Source organism: Anabrus simplex, chromosome 1 (genome assembly GCF_040414725.1).
Source record: "Anabrus simplex isolate iqAnaSimp1 chromosome 1, ASM4041472v1, whole genome shotgun sequence".
NCBI classification, from domain to species: Eukaryota; Metazoa; Arthropoda; class Insecta; order Orthoptera; family Tettigoniidae; genus Anabrus; species Anabrus simplex.
In genome coordinates, this window is record NC_090265.1 from 1762959142 (window position 1) to 1762981473 (window position 22332).

At 39.9% G+C, this 22332-nt stretch overlaps 1 protein-coding gene across 1 annotated transcript in view; it reads left to right on the forward strand.

Annotated features, from left to right (window-relative positions):
• LOC136864405 (nephrin-like) overlaps positions 1 to 22332 on the forward strand; it is a 1213465-nt gene that overhangs the window by 1151673 nt on the left and 39460 nt on the right. Inside the window, exon 10 of the mRNA XM_068226736.1 lies at positions 8654 to 8950. Within this exon, the coding sequence (XP_068082837.1) occupies positions 8654 to 8950 (297 nt within the window). The remainder of the gene's footprint in view (positions 1 to 8653; positions 8951 to 22332) is intronic.

Here is a 22332-nt window from a genome sequence, read left to right on the forward strand (position 1 = left end):
AATTGTAAATCATTGTAGACAGAACGTTAACCTTTTTAATTATGAACACAAAAGGCTGAAAGTTGGAAAAGTATGTCTTAGACCCAGATACAATGCCATTCTTGTAATGAAGCCTCACATATTTCTGGATAGAAAATGTATACCCTTTTGCAGTAGGTACTCTTAGAAACACGTTTTATAATATTTCTCTTCCAGTTACCGGTATTTTCTCTTCCTTTTCTTCCCTCTACATCTAAGTGTAAAACTTTCATCAACCTCCTGTTCATCAATAGACACATCTGATTCATTATAATGTGAAAAACTAGATTGAATGTCCCGTGCATCATCTCACTAGTACGCGACATTTTCTCTTACGCTGTCGATGCAGGATCGCTCTCGTTCCTTGGAACAACAGTGTAGCGCACGCCGTTCATTTTGTCTTCTTACCTCTAGAAGCTGCGTACAGAACTAAGACATAGCTTGTTGGAAAACAGAGGGTTCAAGGATTTTGAATATGATTTTTATGCAATAGAAGTGTAAGTATACTAACTGTTGTGTATCCTTCGCAATCTCAGCTCTGCGCCTGATAGCTCCGCAACACGCCGCAGACCCTATGAGGTGACTGCAGTGCGCTTGCTTGTGACGTCAGCCAGCGCTATAACAGGAGCAGCATTCCGCTACTTCCCAGGGCTCCCCAGTGTCCAACGCCAGATTACACTGCAAGTCGAACACGGAGGCTATCCCTCTTAAACATATGTATCGAACAGGTGGACTGAATTCTGGTTGTGAGGTAGCACCTTTAGACACTGCCTCACCTCCCGCTTCCTGTAGCCACGTCGAGCCCTGATGTCAGTATTCTACTCATCCCACAGTCCTCAATTATGCTCCGACATCAACATTAGTATTCTACTAATTGTGAATATTTATGTCAGCTCCTGACAAGCCTACGGCAATTACTAGAATTCTGTTAGTACAAACTTTCATTGCAAGTTACACAAGTAATTCAACAAGGCAGATAGGTTTCGACTATCTTGAACTCTCTCTTATTTGACAGACTATCTCCTCAAGATAGATTCGTGTGTATATAGAACTCTCACGTGTATAAAGTGTTTATTTCAACAGACCCTCAGTCTATTGTTAATATCATCATTAATTGCGTGCAAGTTCATCCAGCTTCGAGAAAAGTTTAGTTATATTTATGTACATATTGTGTAAAACCTTATTGAAGCAATAAATTTATGTTGTGTTTCTGTATACCGATTCCTTGTATTCAACACTAATGCTGTTATTGTATCCAGATTCTCAATTCATAACAGATGCTGGAAGTGTTGTCCTTGTGTTCGAAGACAGATTTCAACAAGTCTACACATATTGTCGAAGACTTTCACTAAAGCTTCCTGCGTAATGGACGGCACATAATTAGTGATATTAACTTTAGGTTCATCAATCGTTTTTGGACTAGTTTTGTACACCTTACGCACCCCAAAGTAAATAATCTGCTGGAGTTAAATCGGGAGACCGTGGTGGCCAGAGACCTTTAGTTATTATTATATCTCTAAAAGTGGATTTAAAAGGTGAAGCGACTGGTGGGACGTATGTGCTGTAGCATTGTCCTGTTGAAAGAAATAAAATTCAATATCTCCTTCATTCAACTGAACTATTAACTTGTAAATTATCTCGGTGCAGTAGACATCGGAATTCACTGAACTGTCAAAGAGGATTGGCCCTATTATGCGTGCTCGTGATATGGCAACCCGTACGCCAATTTTCTGCGAATGCAGTGGTGTTTGTCTTAGTACTTTGGGATTGTCTGAAGGCCAAATTAGTGTGTTTTGAGAATTTTCATAGCCGTATAAGTGAAACCATTCTTCATCTGAAATTTGTTTTTATTTAAAACGTCAAGTCCATGTTGATTTATGAATCTTTGGAAGTTACCACGGTAACTTTCTAAGGGAACAACCGAAGCTTGTCTCTTACAGCTTTATCGCTATCTGCTTAAATATTTCTGTTTCTTGAGCTAATGTGCGTGTTGATTTACTTGGACTTCGCAGCATTATATCGGAAACTTCATCAAGTTTGTCGTCTGTTAAAAGCGTAGGCCTAGCTGTTTCCGGTACATCGTGAACCGAGCCGATCACACGAAATTTACTTATCAAATCCCGAACGGTACCCCGGTTTGGACACTTTGAATTAGGAAACCTCGCCTGAAATTTTATTTTTACATTTTCTCTAAGCCGATCGCCTTCAAGGGAAACGTATTCCACCAAAAAATCTGTCTCCTCAGTAATAAACACTACCGCCTGTATCGTATTGCACTATACCAATACTCTATCTGAACGTTCGTTCACTGCAATACACACTGACGATTTCGACAGCCCACAGCTGACACGTGTGGTCTTCATTCCACTGCTATCCTGTCGACCCTGGCCTGTCCGAGAGTGAGCCTGACAGATACGACACCGTTCTGCCAACTAAACTGCTGATGCTCCCTCACGAAGCAGCACGTAGGCACTGCGGAGAACATTCCTTAGAGCCCGGTAGTTAATAGTATTTTTAGTAAATTTATTATTGTCCATTCGAGAGATGTAACCATAAAATTTCAATCGTCTCCTACGTACGGCATCAGTAAACTAATATTTTTCTGTGTACAATTCTGTTGTTTTTTCCTTTAACCCTCAACTGGTATCGTACGTCTGTGAGACGGCCGAAAATTTTCCCAAGGCCATCCTCTCTCCTATCCTCAGCCTACTGCTTTCTTCCCTTGTGTACCTCTCAGTTGGAGTGTTGTTTCCCTGCAAGGAAGGTGATGTACCGTCCGCTTTGTTTGACCTTGAGTAAGTGCGTAGTAAACTTATCACGCCGTCTGACAGACGTATCATACCAGTTCCGTGACTATTGTTTGCGAATGACGTTATTCAGTATTGAGTGATTATTGAGGTAATGGCTAGGCTTGATTTTATGAAGACCGAGCTCGATAGCTGCAGTTGCTTAAGTGCGGCCAGTATCCAGTATTCGGGAGATAGTGGGTTCGAACCCCACTGTCGGCAGCCCTGAAGATGGTTTTCCGTGGTTTCCCATTTTCACACCAGGCAAATGCTGGGACTGTACCTTAATTAAGGCCGCGGACGCTTCCTTTCCATTCCTAGGCCTTTCCTGCCCCATCGTCGCCATAAGACCTATCTGTGTCGGTGCGACGTACAGCAAATAGCAAAAAAAGAAAAAAAGATTTTATGAAGACACTTTCCAAGTCACTGGTCTATCTCAAATGCATCGGAAGCTTACTGAAGTGAAGAAAATTCCATGTGAACTGACATTCTGCATGAGGAGGATTCATCAGATTGATGACGAACAAGAGGCACCTGAATTCTTTGAGGCTCGTAAAACGTGCTACTTTTGCGATCCTCAACTGAAAAGAAGAACGAAGTACCCGTGCCAGAAGTGCGGAAAACCGATCTGCTTGGAGTGCGCCAAAAAAATATGCCGAGAGTGCTTTGCGGATAAATGAATGAACGTATGTGGGTCTGTGAAACATTTTTTTTGGGCTAGTTGCTTTACGTCGCACCGACACTGAAACATTTCTGAAGTCTACATGTTTTTCTATATATTTTGAAAATCATAGCTATATCTGGACACAAAATGTTTTGAGTTGTAGTTATATACATGTAAACATAAGGTAACATATCCTGTGATAAGGAAAATTGTGCTTTCTAACAAACAGTGATTTTGAACCTTAAAATTTAAATTTATGTTTTGAGTTTTCCAGTAATTTTATGTTTTATTTGTTTGTATGATCTTTGTATAATTCTGACATATCAGCGAAGTAATCGTAATAGTCATATTTTCTAGATTTTTAAGAAAAGCAGAAGCACCCACATTTTTGGTGCATCATTCTAATATTTTATTATTTTTTTCTGGATTTGTAATTTTTTCTTGTACTTTTTGCACTGCCATGTTTGCAAACATATATTTAAAGGAATTAAGTTGAATAAATAACAAAAAATTATGAACACATTGTTTAATTTAAAAGTAAATATCTGGAGTCTGACAGACGTATGATACCAGTTACATTACAAACATAGATGATACCAGTTGAGGGTTAATGCCATTTACATGTGTGGGACCATATATATTCCCAGAGATTTTTCGTTCTTGTTTTCCAATTTCATCAGTTTTAGGGTGCCCTCCTAGAGCTGTAGTTTCCAAATTTTTGCATTACGCGATATCACTCTTTCATTGTAGTGTTTCCATATTGCTCTATACGTTTTCTGGAGTTTGGTGGCTCTTTCTAAATTGGCTTTATTGTCCCGTCCTAATGGAAGTATGAGTTCTCCGAGATATTTGAAGGAAGAAACATATGAAATTATCCTATATTTCACCTGCAGATGCCGAGAGGGAGAATGCTGATACAAATCAGTTACACCCATTCCATAGTCATCAACCACCAAGATCTAGATTGAAATCCAGAGAAAAGTTTCCTCAGTTCAACTTCAGTGCTAACTATGTCTCCGCAAAGATCCAGAGAACAACTCTGGGCTGTTATATTTGACCATCTTCAAACGTGGATGAGACCTATTTGCTTCCTGGTTGTACTCTGGACTGGTTAACCTGGAGCTCATTGAACAGACTACGGTACGATTAGGTGTTGGCAAATTCAGCGACAACCTTGTCAAATGGGGCGAACACAATGTGACTGTGGAGAAGAACAGACAATGAGTTATCTATGCCAACGCTCACTCTGTTCTGAGTGATGCATTGATGGAGAGTTATTGAGGGCTGACGAGCATGCAGCTGCTGTAGTCCAATTCTGTGCAAGATAATTAATCTTCTTCACTTAGTGATGGAATTATTCAATTGCTTTTGGTGTTGTTGTTTTTTTTTTGGTAATACATAGGCCTATTCCATTATTGCAAAATTTAAAATGCGTATAGCTTCTGACCAGAGTAAATAACTATGTTCTTCTTGTTTCTTCGTTATGCCCATGCAAAGAGCGCGTTTGTACTTGTCCGTTGGCCTTCTTACGCTCCCAAAATCTCTTCATGAATGCACTGCGTTGCATCTTGCGTTCAGTTGACCACTTCCTACCAGTTTTCTTTCTTTCTCCACAAATTTATTTTTTGCTAGTGGCTTTACGTCGCACCGACACAGATAAGTCTTATGGCGACGATGGGATAGGAAAGGGCTAGGAGTTGGAAGGAAACGTCCGTGGTCTTAATTAAGGTACAACCCCAGCATTTGCCTGGTGTGAAAGTGGGAAACCACGGAAAACCATCTTCAGGGCTGCCGACAGTGAGATTCGAACCCACTATCTCCCAGATGCAAGCTCACAGCAGCGCGCCCCTATCCGCACGGCCAACTCGCCCGGTGTCCACGAATTTATGCTTGGCAATTATTGTACTAAAGGCTCTACGAACTTTTATGACGTCCTTTGAGGTCCACCTTAGTTCCTTCTAGCCAATTTATTTTGACCTCCTTTGAGTGGATTACATTAAATAATATTTTGGTGAGTCTGTCGCGGTGCAAGCTATAGATATGGCCATATAATTTCAGGCGACTCTTGCGTACGGCATCAGTGAACCTGTCAGTTAATGAGTAGAGGTCCGCTATTCTCCTCTTAATCCACATTCCATTTTTTCTCGTGGGACCACACATTTTCGGGACAATTTTTCTTTCTTGATTTTCAAGTTCTATAATTTTAGAATGATCTCCAAACGATATGGTTTCTGAGGCTTATAAAGCTTCCGGAAAAACAACTGTCTTGTGATGTCGTAATTTTTCATTACGCGATATGACTCTCTTGTAGTAATTCCACGTTAGTCTGTACGCCTTATGGAGTTTAGTCGCTCTTTCCATGTTGGCCCTACTGTCTAGTCCGGATGGCAGTATGATTTCACCAAGGTATTATTTTAGTTTGTTATTTTTATTTTTTAACATCGTTACGACCTCATTCTACCACGTTTATTTAGGTTTCCAACCATGTTTACGTATCCTTACCCTCGTGTCTTTCATCCTCTTAATACGAGCATTTCTTCTGTCCTCCGACCAGGGAGGACGTTTCGCTCTTTTGACCTCATCTTCAGGTATTCACCAGTCCTGGATATTTTATTTGAGGATGCGTCGATCTAGGACATATTGTTCTGTTATCCCGCTCAGCCTCAGATCATGAGCCATTTCTTGGTGCCATCTGGGTTAAACTTTAAGATTCCAAACTTGTGTTAGGATCTGTTTCGTCAGTCTGCTGTCGGACATAGGGAACACATGACCGAAGAAAGTCGGCCTCCTCTTCTTGATGACGTCCGTTACTTTGCCCACCTTGTTATGTGCTTCTTCATTTTTTTCTAATCTTCAATGATCCTTCATTTTTAATGGGTACTAAGATCTTTCTCCCTATCCTTCGTTCTAGTTTCTTCACTTCTCGTTTTAAGGATTTATTCCTCATGCTCAGTGTTTCTGGTGCATACAAAACTGTCTGATAGTGTCGGATCTTAGCTCCCCATGATAATGCTCCCTTATTGTATATTTGAAGAGTCTTCATCTATGCTGCCTTCATTTTCATTAATTTTGCCTCCACACCATGCTTTTCATTTTTCTTTATATCTAGCCTCTCTCCTAAATATTTGAAAGTTTGAACCTTTTGAACGTAGACCAGTATTAGTTTTATCTTAAATTATTATTATAGTATTATCTGTGGAGCATGATAGAACATATTTGGCTGATGTTGATTTTTCTTCTCCCAAAATCTCTTCATCTTGGCACTGAACATTTTCCTCCGTTCTTCAGTCCGTGACTTATTGGTCCTGATATTCATTTTCTCAGAAAAGTGATGGTTGGTGACAGATATTTTGAACTGGAGTCGATTTTGAACAATTTCCTGTAGGATGCTAATTTCCTGAAAGTCGTTTTCTATTTCGCTAAGCCAGTTGTTCTTGACTTTCATTGAGAGAGCAAGCTTGAGAATCCTATTGGTGAGCCTGTCATTATTCATTCTGAGAATGTGGCCTTATAACTTTAATTGCCTTTTCCTGGTGGTGTCGGTGATGTTTTCGGAATTCTGATAAAGCTACCGAGACTTCCGTTTCATCTAGATTACCTCTGAGCAGACTGGACCGAAAATTTTCCTCTTCCTCCAGTGATCAAGGTTTCCGTGGTGTATAGTGCATCAGGCTTGATAACTGAGTTGTAATGTCTTAATTTTGCGTTTCTGGATATCGACTTTTTGTTGTATCTGTTCCAGGTGAGTCTATAGGCCGTCTGTAATATTTATATAATCTCATTTGCTTCACGATTCAAGCCTGATGCCTGAATCACTTCTCCTAGGTACATGAACATGATTAATTTTGCTGAATTAGTTCTTATACGTTTCCCATCTAGGTAACGAGCGGATCCTTCCATGTAGGCTACTGAGTTTATTTTTATTATTATTATTATTATTATTATTATTATTATTATTATTATTATTATTATTATTATTTTACATCGTTATGCCCTACTCAGGGCCACGGTTGAACTTGCTTAGCTGATGTGTTGGCCTTCTTTTCCTCCCAAAATCTCTTCATCCTCTCGCTGAGCTTCTTCCTTCGTTCTTCTGTCCAGGTTATAGTAGCTCTGGTGTTGGGTTTGTCTTCAAAGTGGTGATTGTCGATTTTGGTTTTGAATTTATATCTGTCCTGTACAATGTCTTCTGAGATGTTGATTTCCTGGAGATCTGTTTCAATTTCACGAAGCCACCTGTTCTTGGTTTTTAATGAAAGGGTCAGGTTGAGAATTCTTTTAGTTAGCCTGTTAGTGTTCATTCTGATAATGTGTCCATAAAATTTCAATCGTCTTTTCCGAAAAGTATGAGAATTATTTTCAGAATGACAATATATCTCCTGGGATGAATTTTTCTCCATATTCCACGTATACAAACTGGGCCAAACATTTTTCGTAAAATTTTCCTTTCTTGTTTCTCAATGTCTTTGGTTAAAGATCCGCCATCAATGATTAAGGTTTCTGAGGCATATAATGCTTCAGGTTTGATCACTGTATTTTAGTGTCTAAGTTTTGCATTCCGATATATTGATTTTTTATTATACCTGTTCCAAGTGATCCTGTATGCTTTCTGTAATTTGTAAATTCTTTCTTTATTTGCTTCGCGGTTTAAACCAGAGGGCTGGATAATTTCACCCAAATATTTAAATTGGTTAACTTGAATAATTTTGCCGAATTTAGTTATCATAGGTTGTCCACCTAAGTATCGTGAGGCTCCTTCCATGTACTGAGTTTTCTCATACGAAATTTGAAGTCCCGCTTTGATGTCAATTTCATGTAGTTTTTCAATGGAATGAATTGCTTCATGCCTATTATTGGAAGAATTGCTATGTCATCAGCAAAGGCCAGACATTGCACGTGAATTCTGTCTTTACGTAGTCTTCCAAGGGTTATTCCTTTAGTTTCCTTTTCCCAGGTCCTGATTACTTTCTCAAGTACCAAGTTAAATAGTAACGGCGAGAAACCATCCCCTTGACGGACCCCGGTGTTAACAGGAAAAGGCTCAGATATTTCGCCTAGGAATTTAACTTTTGAATTAGTGCCAGTTAATGTTTGTTTGATTTTTTATTATTATTATTATTATTATTATTATTATTATTATTATTATTATTATTATTATTATTATTATTATTATTATTGTGTCCAGATGAGCCAGTATGCAGTGAGAAGCAGCAGAAGGTTTACGGAGCAGCTCGTCTAGAGGAGATAAAAGTGGTCTGTGACGTCGATGCCAACCCTCCTGCTATTCTCTTCCGCTGGTTGTTCAACAACTCAGCCATACAGACATTAGAGGTGAAGAGTGTGAGTTCTGCTCCCGACGGTGGTAGCAGTGTCGCCAGCTACACGCCCCTGTCCGAGCTCGACTACGGCACCCTTCTTTGCTGGGGTAGAAACGAGCTGGGCACTCAGGACGTGCCCTGTGTCTTCCACGTCGTACCTGCAGGTAGGCACTCCAGACCAGAGCTCAGAGAATGTTTACATTGTAAAAACTGTTCTTGTTGGTGTCAAATAGAACTTGCTACTGGGTAAAGAGAGGAATATTCATGATACAGGTATATTCGTGATAAATGAATAACTATCATGAATTCATCTTCTGTAGACTAAGCTTTACAACTTTACCATTAGACAGTTCTCAATTTGTGTGGTGACTGGTTTAAGAAATAGAATGTTTCTCCCAAAGAAGTACAACACAATATATTTTTCATTTCTAAAGGAATAAACACTGTCTAAAGCATCCAGGAAAATACACAGCAATCAGGTAAGAGGCCTAGGCGTTATAATCGACCGTAAACTGACCTTCTCTGCTCATATGAGTGAAAGAAATATCCCAACCTATTCACAGCCTAAGCATTCTTTGCAAAATCACTGAAATTAATTATATTAACACCTTAAAATTATACGTTTCTCCTACGTTCTCCCCATTAGTGACTTTTACTCCCTGTTTGGACCTCATCTGCTATCATATTGTATTGTATTTATTCTTGAACATAATAGGCGATCAGTCCCAAATACATGTTCACAATAAAAAACTTACGAAACCAGGAAAAAGGAAAAAAGAAAAACAACTACACGAGACTCTTAGGGCATGCCATGAGGTCCATCAGATACTCCGGAAACGTGACACTCCCTAGGGAGGATCACCACAGCAGTCATCCTCAGTCCCTACATGCCACGCCCATCGATCCCGCTGGAAAAAAAATAAACAAACTACTGCTGTCCGGCCATGTCATCATCCCTGGTGAGAAAAAGACCGCCGTCCCATGATGACACGACCGGCCCTATCCATGGGGTCCGTAAGACGCCCCCAACCATCCCTACCAGATGACAGTGCAGCTTTCTCACCATTACATTAGCGGTCGACCTTGTGAGGCTGTAACCGCTCTCCTATTGTACCCCGCCTTTCTCCTTCTCGTTCCGCATAGACATCTCTTTTATTTCTAAGGGGTAACCCCGTCCTACCCCTCCTCTTCAGGTAATGTCCTGCTCTCTCTTACCAACTATTCCTTGCTATCCCTTACTGTACATAAATCGTGAGAAAACTGCACCTGTCAAAATCTAAAATAATAATAAGAAAAAACAATACAATAATAATAATAATAATAATAATAAACTGGAGCTCTATATACTAATTGGCTACCTGAATACTCATTAACTACCCTAACCTACTAGATATATCCGATAAAAAATCATTTTTGTTGCAGGAGTCACCGACTCCTCGTTTCAGCACACTCATCACGTTTCCTTATGCAGTCAGCACTTGCGTCACATTCATTGTTACCTGACCTACTCCCGTACAATTCCAAAACAACGATAGTCAGCAATTATATTCAATCCTGCCATATCACAAACAATAAGTCCACTACCGTTGCAAAATAATACATCATTTACCCTACTCCACCAACTCACCAACTCAACTATGTACCCAACACCAGTACTCCATTCACCATCAAATTTATCATACAATCTCCATCCAGTGCATATCGTCTAATTATAAAACAAGCTTCCCATAAATACACATCTTCATTCCAAACACATACCCCCGTATCAACTCTACTACTCTCCCTCCTTCATCTTGCTCTCAAATGACTTTTTTACCGCACATAGATACCTGTTCAACTCGCCTCCGCCTTCTCACTGCTTGATAATCCGCCTTCAAACAGACTATTCATCCCCTTTTTCCAATAGTTTCCGATGTTCGGCACTCAATAATCTATTTCTTATCTTCCTTGTTTCTTCACAGACAACGAATAAGGGAAAATCAACATTCACTGCCCCACATAGTATACAAACTGTCTTGTCCCTTCCTTTTAACCAACCCTTGTTCTTATGCAGTCCCATCAGCCACCACACCAACCCACCCCTATTTAACCTGTCAACGTATCTAATATTGATCCCCGATACTTCCTCTACTTTAATAAAAACATTCAGCGAACTTCTTAGTCTCCTTCCCCCCAATAATTTCTGCCTATGAATGTCTCTAACCCTCCTCGAAAGTACCCTCAAACCTCTGGCTTGTGTCTTCGTCCAGACCTCCCCACCACACGTGCCCTAGTCCTATCATCTCCAAATATATTTTAATTTTGACTAGCCAGCAACCCTTATACATACTCTTCAGTTGTTGTTCGTACGCAGCTTGTAGCACCCTCTCGCCATCTTGTCTCTTCAAAATCATCCACTATTTCACTATTTGTTTCACACACTCAAATTCCAAGTCTTCCCCACATAGTAATTCCACCCCTGCACTAGCTGTGCACTGCGGGGGCAAGCAACACCGACTTACCGAAATTACTAATAATTCATCTTAATTCTACTCTTTCTTCATCCACCCCTCAAATTTCAGCCCCATACATTACCCTACCAAAAACCACCGATCTTAAGACTAACCTCAAAGTTTTATAACTGATACCCGGAAATAATCCAGCAAGTTCCTGACTGAGGCAAGGGTGGCCATCCCTTTATTTCTCGCACGCCTTATCTCATCATCCCAAGTCCCTTTTCTGTTAATAATGACTCCTAAATATTCGATCTTATTTACTTGTTCCATCCTTTCTCTCTGCACGACCCATTTCCCCTCCTCCTTCCTTCTTTTCTGTACCTGGGCTACTAGCACTTTCGATTTATTCCCGTTAATTTTCAAGGCCCATTTCTTTGCGAAATCCGAAACTGCATTACAGCTCCTCTGCATCCCTGTTGAAGTTAGAGTCATCAATATCACATCATCCACAAAAATCAAACCCGGTATCTCCATCTCCATTAATCACCGGTACGGCCCAATTGTCGCCCCCATGTCCATCCAAGATATCGTTAATAAATAAAATAAACAATATTGGGGATAATTTACACCCTTCCTTTAAACCCACCCTGGACTCTAGTGGTCTGCTCAACCTATCGTCACTCAATTTTACACAACACCTACCCACTTTATACATCGCCTCCACTGCCCTTAGCATCTTTTCCGACACCCCCAATCTACCCAATTTCTCTAATAGAGCACCTCTATTGACCTTATCGAACGCCTTTTCAAACTCGATTGCCGATACGTACACCTTACCTCTGGACGAGCTCATATACTTCTCCAAAGCGTCTTCACTACCATTATATTGTCCACTGTTCTTTTCTTTTTTCTAAATCCCCCTTGGAAGTCTGACAAAACCTCGTTTCTTTCCGCCCATTCACTTAACCTGTTCGCTAATACCCCTGTATAAATTTTACTAAAGGAATCTAACAGAGAAATTTCCCATCTGTCTTTGCTACCCTTTCCCGTGTATATTGGACATACAATTCCTGTCTCCCACTCCCTAGGGTACTTCCCCCATCAAAGTCCTATTGAATAGTTTAACTATGCCCTCTAAAATTGTCCCATTTTTGCTAATTTCTTTCCAAAACTTATTATTGATACCATTGCAACCCCCCGCTGCCCTGCTCCTAATTCTTCTTATCACTCCCAAAGTTTCTTCTCTTGTGATTTCCTTGTGTAGTTCGTAACTTGCCACTCTTCTATTCCTCCAAATTGCTTCGTCCCCCGTCTCACTCAACCATATCACCCCCTTTCCCCCGAGTAATTCCCTAAAATAGCTAACCCACTGTACATCCTCAATACTCGATTTCTCAATACTCTTACCACCCTTAATTATTTCATTTATCCTTCCCCTAACTTTCGCAGTGTTGCTCAACTTACATTCTTTATTTATGGCTTCCGTCTGCTCCTCTAACCACGCCTATTTTACCTCACAATTTTCTTTTTGTAATCTTTCCTTAATTTACAAAAAAACCTCTCTTTCTAAGCTCCTACCTTTTTACCCATACTCCCCTAACGCTCCCAGCACCCTCTTTTGCATACTTTCACACTGTATATTAAACCATTCTTCTCCCTCTTTCTTTTTCCTACTTCCACAATTATCTATCTGAGCTATCAATTTTATTGGATGAAGCAGCAATTCCAAGGCTTTATCGATATTAATCTCCTCTAACGCCTTTTCCCATCCACATTTCAGTAAGTGTACTTCTTCCTATGCTACCCTGTCGCAATCCCTTTTCACTTTCTCTGTCCATTAGTACTTATTATACCCTCTCCCTAGTTCGTCCTTCATATTTTCTTACATTCTTCTCCTCGCCCCTTTTTAACAGAACCCACACTGGGAAATGGTGTGATTCAATCCAGTCTCCTACTTCCATCCTTAAAATATCCTCTAACACTCCCTCCGAGCTTAAAACTATATCTCTCACACTAACCCCTGCTCTGAAACATAGGTCAGCTTCTCCGTACTGTCACCCTCCTTCCATCCATTCAGAATATATAAATTCCCCGCTGCGCACAACTCTAAGAGCTTCTCCCCATAACTGTTTACAGTTTTATCCTCACTTCTTCCACTTCTCAACAAGGAACTCCCGTCTTCCCTACTATATAGTGGGCTCTGTTCCCCTATTCTCGCGTTCCAATCTCCAAATAACAGCATGTCCTCTTCTTCTGCAAACTTCTCCCTTATCATACTAATCTCCACCAATAGTTCTTAAAAAAGATACTTATTTGTGCACTAGGATGGCAATATACGAACGCTAGAATTATTCTCTTCATCCTTCCCTCTACTCATCCCATATTAAATCTCATCCATATAACTTCCTGCATATCTTGCTCAATATCTTCTACTAGTTCACTAATCTTTTCTTTAATTAATACTATCCTCCTGGGGCACGTCCCTTATTCCTCTCCTTTCTTATATATTTATATTTAATCACAAACCCCTTCCATGAAATCCCTTTCCCTTCTTCCAACCACGTCTCCAAGAGTGCCACAACATCGAAACTTTCTACTACTTCCCTAACCTTTTTATTTCCTATTTTGTTTCTTATCCTCTCTATATTCACACATCCTATTTTCCAATATAGTTATAACTTATCCTCCCTCCCTTCTAAATTGCCTCCCTTATTCTTACTCCTTGTAGCTTTCACCCCCTCATTCCCTGTTTCGATACCTCCTTTCCTTAACATTCTTTGCCGTTCCATGCCCTCCGTATCCTCCATCCCCTTGCACATTTTACCCCACACGTCTTTGAGGCTCCTACTTCTTCCTCTGTTCATAACCTCTTTACCTTTTTGCCGATCACTCTTCTCATGTTCTTTCTTGCTCTCACTGGACTCGCCGGTTCTTGCGGCTCACCCTCACTCGCCCCTTCACTACTCTGCTCTTCTTTATCCACATTGCATTGTCCACTTCCACATGGGTTGATCTCCACTCCTTTCTCCACTTCACCACTAGTTATTTCTGCTTCCTCCCTTCCATCTTGCACTGTCATCACTCCCCTCTCAGAGCTGACGTGTTCGTCCATCTCTTTCAGCTTCGTCACTGGGTGCTCCCTAACCCATCTCCCATTCGTCACCACTAGTCTCTGACCTCTTATGCGGGCTTTTAGCCCTTGCTGCCTCGCTCTCCAAAGATGCCTATTCAGAATCTTCATGTTTTCCACACCTTCTTTTCCCATGACCCTCCTCACCCATACTTTCTGACCCTGCAAGTTACTGCCGTTTCTTAGCACAACTTCTGCCATTAGGGTAGAGAAAAATTGCGCCCTAATTGGTCTTCGTCCTTTCGCTTTGCCTACTCTCTCTACATCGTCTATGTCCACTTCACTGAAATTTATCTTCATCCTATCCCGTATGACCTCTAACTCCTTATAGATAAAATCAATCCTTCGTTCTCGCCTTCTTCCACACCATATATGAATATGGCCTTCCTCATTCTCTCCTGCCTGTACCCCTCTACTTCCTTCTTTAATCAAACTCTCCTCTTCTAGATGTTTCACCTTCCCTCTTAATAACTCTATTTCTTTCTCATTGTTCCACACTTTATTGTTCGATTCGTCTCTTAGTTTCTAACCATTTCTTAATGTTCCCTATCTCCTTTCTCTGTTCTTCAATCATGTCCTTTATTTCTTGCACCTTATCCCAGTTACAATGTTCTTGTATCACTTCCTTCACTACCAACTTAAGTGCTGCTAAATCTTCCATGCTGAAAGTGCCACTGATATTTGGGCCTGGGTTTAATTCCACCACCCCCAATGACCAGAAGCACTGCTAACACTGCTGCTACCAGCACAGCTTTTCCCCATTTCAACTCCCCTTTTCTTATTGCCAGTCCATTCTTGGCCTCCTTCCTCTGCTTCAGCTGCCATTTCCCAAACGCGGCCCGGTACTGCTCGATACCAACCATGTTCCCGGCACGCACTGTACAACGCAACTTTGCACCTCGCTCGCTCAAGCCAGACTGTCATCTGCTATCACAAACATATCTCAACTAAATAGTCTTTTTTAACTTTTTCCACTTTCATTGTTAAGACTCGCAAACTTCCTTTTAGAACAAAACTAAATATAACAACGTGAATTACCTGGGTATACTTAACCTGAAAAGCCGTTTACAGTTCTCCCATCTTTGTGACCTTCAATGGCTATACCAAATGATCAATCAATCAATCAATCAATCAATCAATCAATCAATCAATCAATCAATCAATAAATCAATCAATCAATCAATCACTACTAATCTGCATTTAGGGTAGTCGCCCAGTTGGCGGACTCCCTATCTATTGCTTTCCTAACCTTTTCTTAAATGATTACAAAGAAATTGGAAATTTATTGAACATCGCTCTTGGTAAGTTATTCCAATCCCTATCTCCCCTTCCTACAAAAGAATAATTGCCGCAAATTGTCCTCTTGAATTCCAACTTCATCTTCATATTGTGATCTTTCCTACATTTAAAGACACCACTCAAACTTATTCGTATATTGTCATTCCACGCCACCTCTCCAATGACAGCTCGGAACATACCACTTAGAAGAGCAGTTCGTCTCCTTTCTCCCAAGTCTTCCCAGCCCAAACTTTGCAAAAATTTTGTATAGCTACTCTTTCGTCGGAAATCACCGAGAGCAAATCAAGCTGCTTTTTTATTATTATTTTTTCCAGTTCTTGAAACAGATAATGCTGGTGAGGGTCCCATATACTGGAACCACACTCTAGTTGGGGCCTTACCAGAGATATGCCTTCTCCTTTACATCCTTACTGCAACCCCTAAATACCTTCATAACCATGTGCAGAGATCTGAACCCTTTATTTACAATCCCATTGATGTGATTACCCCAATGATCTTTCCTTATATTAGCACATAGGTACTTACAAAAATCCCTGTAAGGAACTTTCACCCCATCAACGCAGTAATTAAAACTGAGAGGACTTTTCCTATTTGTGAAAGTCACAACCTGACTTTTAACCCAGTTTATCATCATACCAACGCTTACTGTCCATCTCACAACATTAATGAGGTCATTTTCAGTTCTCACAATCTTGTAACGTATTTACTACTCTATACACAATAACATCATCCGAAAAAAGCCTTACCTCTGATTCCGTTTCTTTACTCATATCATTTATATATATATATATATAATAAAACACAAAAGTCCAACAATACGGCCTTGAGGAATTCACCTCTTTATTATTGCAGGGTCAGATAAAGCTTCACCTACTCTCCAATTCACTGAGATCTATATTCTAGAAATATGCCACCCATTCAGTCACTCTTTTGTCTAGTCCACTTGCACTCCTTTTTTTCCTTTTTTTTCCAGTAGTCTCCCATGATCTACCCTATCAAATGCCTTGGATAGGTCAATCGCGATACAGCCCATTTGACCTGCTTAATCCAGGATAACTGCTATATCTTCATGGAATCCTACAAGTTGAGCTTCACTGGAATAACCTTTCCTAAACCCGAACTGCCTAATATCGAAGCAGTTATTAATTTCGCACCGTCTCCCTACTCTTGGTAATGCACTGCCCGATATTGACACATGCACACCCTTTGCATCCTTCAGACATAAAATTAAATGATTCCTTTGACATCCTATACTGGTTTCGATTTTCCTCCGTCCTTACAACCCATGACCTTTCTTCTTGCTAAATCTGTAACCGACCTTTGCCAGTTATCTCTGTCATTGTAATTACGTTTTTATTCTTATTTACTGTGGAGACATAATATTGTTGGTTATACTGAATGCTATCTTATTATACTTATTTAAATTTGTTATTTCATCAGTGAAAATAGCCCTCTATTGGCCGTATCTAATAATTAAGTAAAAAATCAAATAAATAGTCCTTGAGTACTCAACATATGTCTCTAGCTACTTTAATTTGGTCTTTATCGCTCTCTAGCAGACACGTGATACTTATTCGATTTATCACAAACTTACCTCTATCACGAACATACGTCCCTTTACTCTACTCTCAAAAGTAGCTTAAAAGATGATGTGCATAAGTTGAAATTCATTTCTAAATGTGATGAATTCAGATTTGCCGTTATTTCATCAACAAGCCTTTACAATTTGCCTTTAAAAATTTTGCTAAAATACTTTTTATTTAACTATATCGGACACCCTGGTGTTCTATCGCATGTCTCATTACAAGGTGTTCCAGACCACACTTGAAACTATACTACTATTACAGTTAGACAATCTGTGTGGACCTACATTTGTCCAGAATAAACTCAAAATTACTAGAAGTAATCTGGTGAAACTTTAACCGGTGTCTTTCTTATAAGAGTACCATGGGCTATGTATTGCTTCACAGTGACAAAAGATAACCGAGCAGTAGACAAGATTCGCCTCCTACTGTATCTCTAAGAACATGCAGTGCTTCGCTCTGACGCTAAAAGCTCAAGTACCCAAATCTCTATGCACTCTCACACCAATGAACTTCGTGTAAAAGTGTCCTTCACCATCATAATTCATCAATCGGAGGGTAAAATTAACAAATAACAAAAGAACGCATTTTAAATTTCACCTCAATGAAGCTACAGGTCATAGTAGTTTATTTAGTTACAAAGTTAACTTTACGACGACTTGGACTGTCAACTTGACTGCTTCAAAGATCTGACTACCGGCACTTCTGTCAGGTTTGAACACGGGATCTTGTGATCGGTAGACTGACACTCTACCTCTGGTCCATAGAGAGAGCTGGCAGGCCCAAATGCCCTTTATGGACAAAAATGGGTGATTGGATTAGTTAGTTTAGCTCAGTTATATTTCGCTTGCTTTACTACACTAGTGTCCAAAAGTTAAGCACTATCACTAAACGAGGCCATACCGCCTGATAGGAATGTCAGACGGATTGCTGAATAAACGGAAGCTGAATCACACACCATATGTCACACGTAAAGTGAGACTTGTGGAGTTGCGGTGATAACGGCAGGTCCAGGCCATACCGCCTGATAGGAATGTCAGACGGATTGCTGAATAAACAGAAGCTGAATCACACACCATATGTCACACGTAAAGTGAGACTTGTGGAGTTGCGGTGATAACGGCAGGTCCAGGCCATACCGCCTGATAGGAATGTCAGACGGATTGCTGAATAAACGGAACTGAATCACACACCATATGTCACACGTAAAGTGAGACTTGCGGAGTTGCGATTATAACGGCAGGTCCACTTGTCTACTGCAATTCACAAAGGAGTTGGCAATTTTCAATTAACGGCAGGCCCATTGCCAACTGTGCGGCCACAATCGATTTGAGGAGTTTTCGTTACAATGGCAGGCCCCATTTCCCACTCTCAGATAGACTACAGTTGAGGAATTTTTATTATATGTGCAGGCACCTTCCCTACTACTAGTCAAAATTGAGTTGTGTTGTTATCATTATAATGGCAGACGAATTTTCTAATGCCAGTCAGCTTACTGCCAGTCACACCGAGTTGGTGAGTTTCCATTATAATAGCAGGCTACTATGCCTAAAGTCAGTCACATTTTAGATGGGTAAATTTGTTCATAATGGGAGGCACCCTTGCCTACTGACAAACATAATCGGGTAAAGGAGTTTTAAAAAAAAACATTGCATGCTCCCTTGCATTTGGTAGTCGAATCGAGAAGGGAATTATTAATTACAATGGTGCACAGGAGTTGGGGGAGGACACCTTTCTTACTGCCAGTCAAAGCTGATGTGGGTAGTACTGATTACAATATCAGACGCCATCCTGCTGACAGTCACTATCGATTTGTAAAGTATTAATTACAATGGCAGACAATCCCTTTCTAGATCTCTACAAATCGACTTCAATGAAATATTATAGATCGGCATACGGAAGAATATGGATGTTCACCATCATTTACGGAATAACTGCTGCTAAACGGTACATCAAATCGGAAAAAGGATTGTGCGATAAGACGCCTCTGGCCTCATTTACCGATCTAAATGGCTGGTCCTATGACATGTTCAAGTATCTTCCATTTAAAGGTAAGATTGTTTTATAAACGTTGCATAGGGTGAAATTGGTGTAACATTTCACATATTGAAGTACTTATCAGATAGCCTACTTATGTGACAGCGTCCAACGTAGAATTTGGCTCACGTATGACTACTGGGTGGACCAATATTCGTGTAGAATTTCTTATAAGTGACTCAAACTATGAATTATACGTGTACAAAGTGCAAATTTTAGGTATAATCCAGAAATAGAGCCGATTTAACGTATAAGGGGTACAGATACGACAAAATGCCATAGACCGAAGTTGTAGACCACTCCAAATTTAACGGAGATTGTGCCATCCGTTTTGTGATAAGACATCCGTTTAGTCAACAAATACCTCAAAAGGAATGTCTGCACAGTCATTAAAATTGCCTCAATGTTTCGATATCGTTGGGGGTAAAAAGTGAAAAATTTGAACATCTTGGATTCTTTCCGCCGGTTAGCGGCTAAAAGCTATAATTTCGCCAAATTTAAATTTTCTAGCTCGTCTGGCAGATTGTGCCGCCACGCTTTGATAAATTAAACGATTGGGTTCTTATTCTGACCCCAAAATATGAAGGCCCCCCAGTGTGCACCCTTCGGGGAATTTTGAGAATTTTCGATCTTTCTAGGGATCCTGAGGTCATCAGCATCTCTGGTTCAAATTTTCAAATTTCTGAGATTTCTGGAAGTGCCTCATTAATTCATGTCTATTTTCATTTTAATGTATTATATATACATCGCTCAAGACCGACTTGCTTATATATATGACTGATAAGCATAAGCACGTTCAATCACTACTGATCTGCATTTAGGGCAGTCGCCCAGGTGGCAGATTACCTATCTGTTGATTTCCTAGGCATTTCTTAAATGATTGCAAAGAAATTGGAAATTTATTGAACATCGCCCTTGGTAAGTTATTTCAATCACTAAATCCCTTACCTATAAACGAATATTTCCTCCAATTTGTCCTCTTGAATTCCAGATTTATCTTCATATTGTGATCTTTCCTACTTCTAAAAACATCACTCAAACATATTCGTCTACTGATGTCATTCCATGCCATCTCTCCAGTGACAGCTCCAAACATACCACTTAATCGAGCCGCTCCCCTCCTTTCTCCCAAGTCTTCCCAGCCCAAACTTTTCACCATTCTTGCAAGGCTACTCTTTTGTCGGAAATCACCCAGAACAAATCGAACTTCTTTCCTTTCGATTTTTTCCAGTCCTTGAATCAAGTAATACTGATGAGGGTCCCATACACTGGAACCATACCCTAGTTATGGTCTTACCAGAGACTTATATGGCCTCTCCTTTACATCCTTACTACAACCCCTAAATATCCTCATAACCATGTGCAGAGATCTGTACCCTTTGTTAACAATCATATTTATGTGATAACCCTAATGAAGATCTTTCCTTATATTAACACTTAGGCAATTACAATGATCCCCAAAAGGAACTTTCACCCCATCAACGCAGTAATTAAAACTGAGAGGATTTTTCCTATTTGTGAAACTCACAATCTGACTTTTAACCCCGTTTATCATCATACCATTGCCTACTGTCCATCTCACAACATTATCGAGGTCATTTTGCAGTTGCTTACAACCTTGTAACGTATTTATGGCTCCGTATAGAATAACATCATCTGCAAACGGGCTTATCTCTGATTCCATTTCTTTACACATATCATTTACATATATATAAGAAAACATGAAAATCCAATAATACTGCCGTGAGGAATTCCCCTCTTAATTATTACAGTGTCAGATAAAGCTTCGCCTACTCTAATTATCTGAGTTCTATTTTCTAGAAATATAGCCACCCATTCAGTTTCTCTTTTTTCTAGTCCAATGGCACTCATTTTTGCCAGTAGTCTCCCATGATCTACCCTATCAAGTGCCTTAGATAGGTCAATCCAATACAGTCCATTTGACCTCCTGAATCCAGGATATCTGCCATATCTTTGCTGAAATCCTACAAGTTGAGCTTCAGTGGAATAATCTTTGATAAACCCAAACGGCTTTCTGTCAAACCAGTTATTAATTTCGCAAACATGTCTAATATAATCAGAAAGAATGCCTTCCCAAATATTACATGCAATGCATGTCAAAATGACTGGCCTGTAATATTCAGCTTTATATCTATCACCCTTTCCTTTATACACAGGGGCTACTATATCAACTCTCCATTCATTTGGTATAGCTCCATCATGCAAACAATAATCAAATAAGTAGTTCAGAAATGGTACAATATCCCAACCCGTTGCCCTTAGTATATCCCCAGGTATCTTATCAATTACAGCCGCTTTTCTAGTTATCAACTTTTGTATCTTACTGTAAATTCCATTTTTATCATAGGTTCAATTTAATACTTCTTGAGTGTTAGTCACCTCCTCCATCTGGACATTATCCTTGTAACCAACAACCTTAACATAATGCTGATTGAATACTTCTGCCTTTTGAAGATCCTCACATACACACTCCCCTTGTTCGTTAATGATTCCTGGAATGTCCTTCTTGGAACCTGTTTCTGCCTTAAAGTAACTATTCATACATTTCCATGTTTCACTAAAATTTGTATGACCACCAATCATGCTTCCCATAATGTTATCCTTAGCTGCCTTCTTTGCTAGATTCAATTTCCTAATAAGTTCCTTCAATTTCTCGCTACTTCCACAGCCATTTCTTACTCTATTTCTTTCTAACCTGCACCTCTTTCTTAGTCTCTTTACTGTGTTATAATATAGTGGATCTTTAGCATTCCTTACCACCTTTAAAGGTACAAATCTATGTTCAAATTCCTCAACAATTGCTTTAAACCCATCCCAGAGTCTGTTTACATTTTTATTTACCGTTTTCCGCCGATCATAGTTACTTTTTTAAAAACTCCCTCATGCCTGTTTTATCAGCCATATGGTACTGCCCAATAGTCCTAATTTTAATACCTTACTTTCTTTCGCATTTATTTTTAACTACGACAAAAACAGCTTCGTGATCACTAATACCAACTATTACTTCGGTTTCTCCATAGAGCTCATCTGGTTTTACCAGC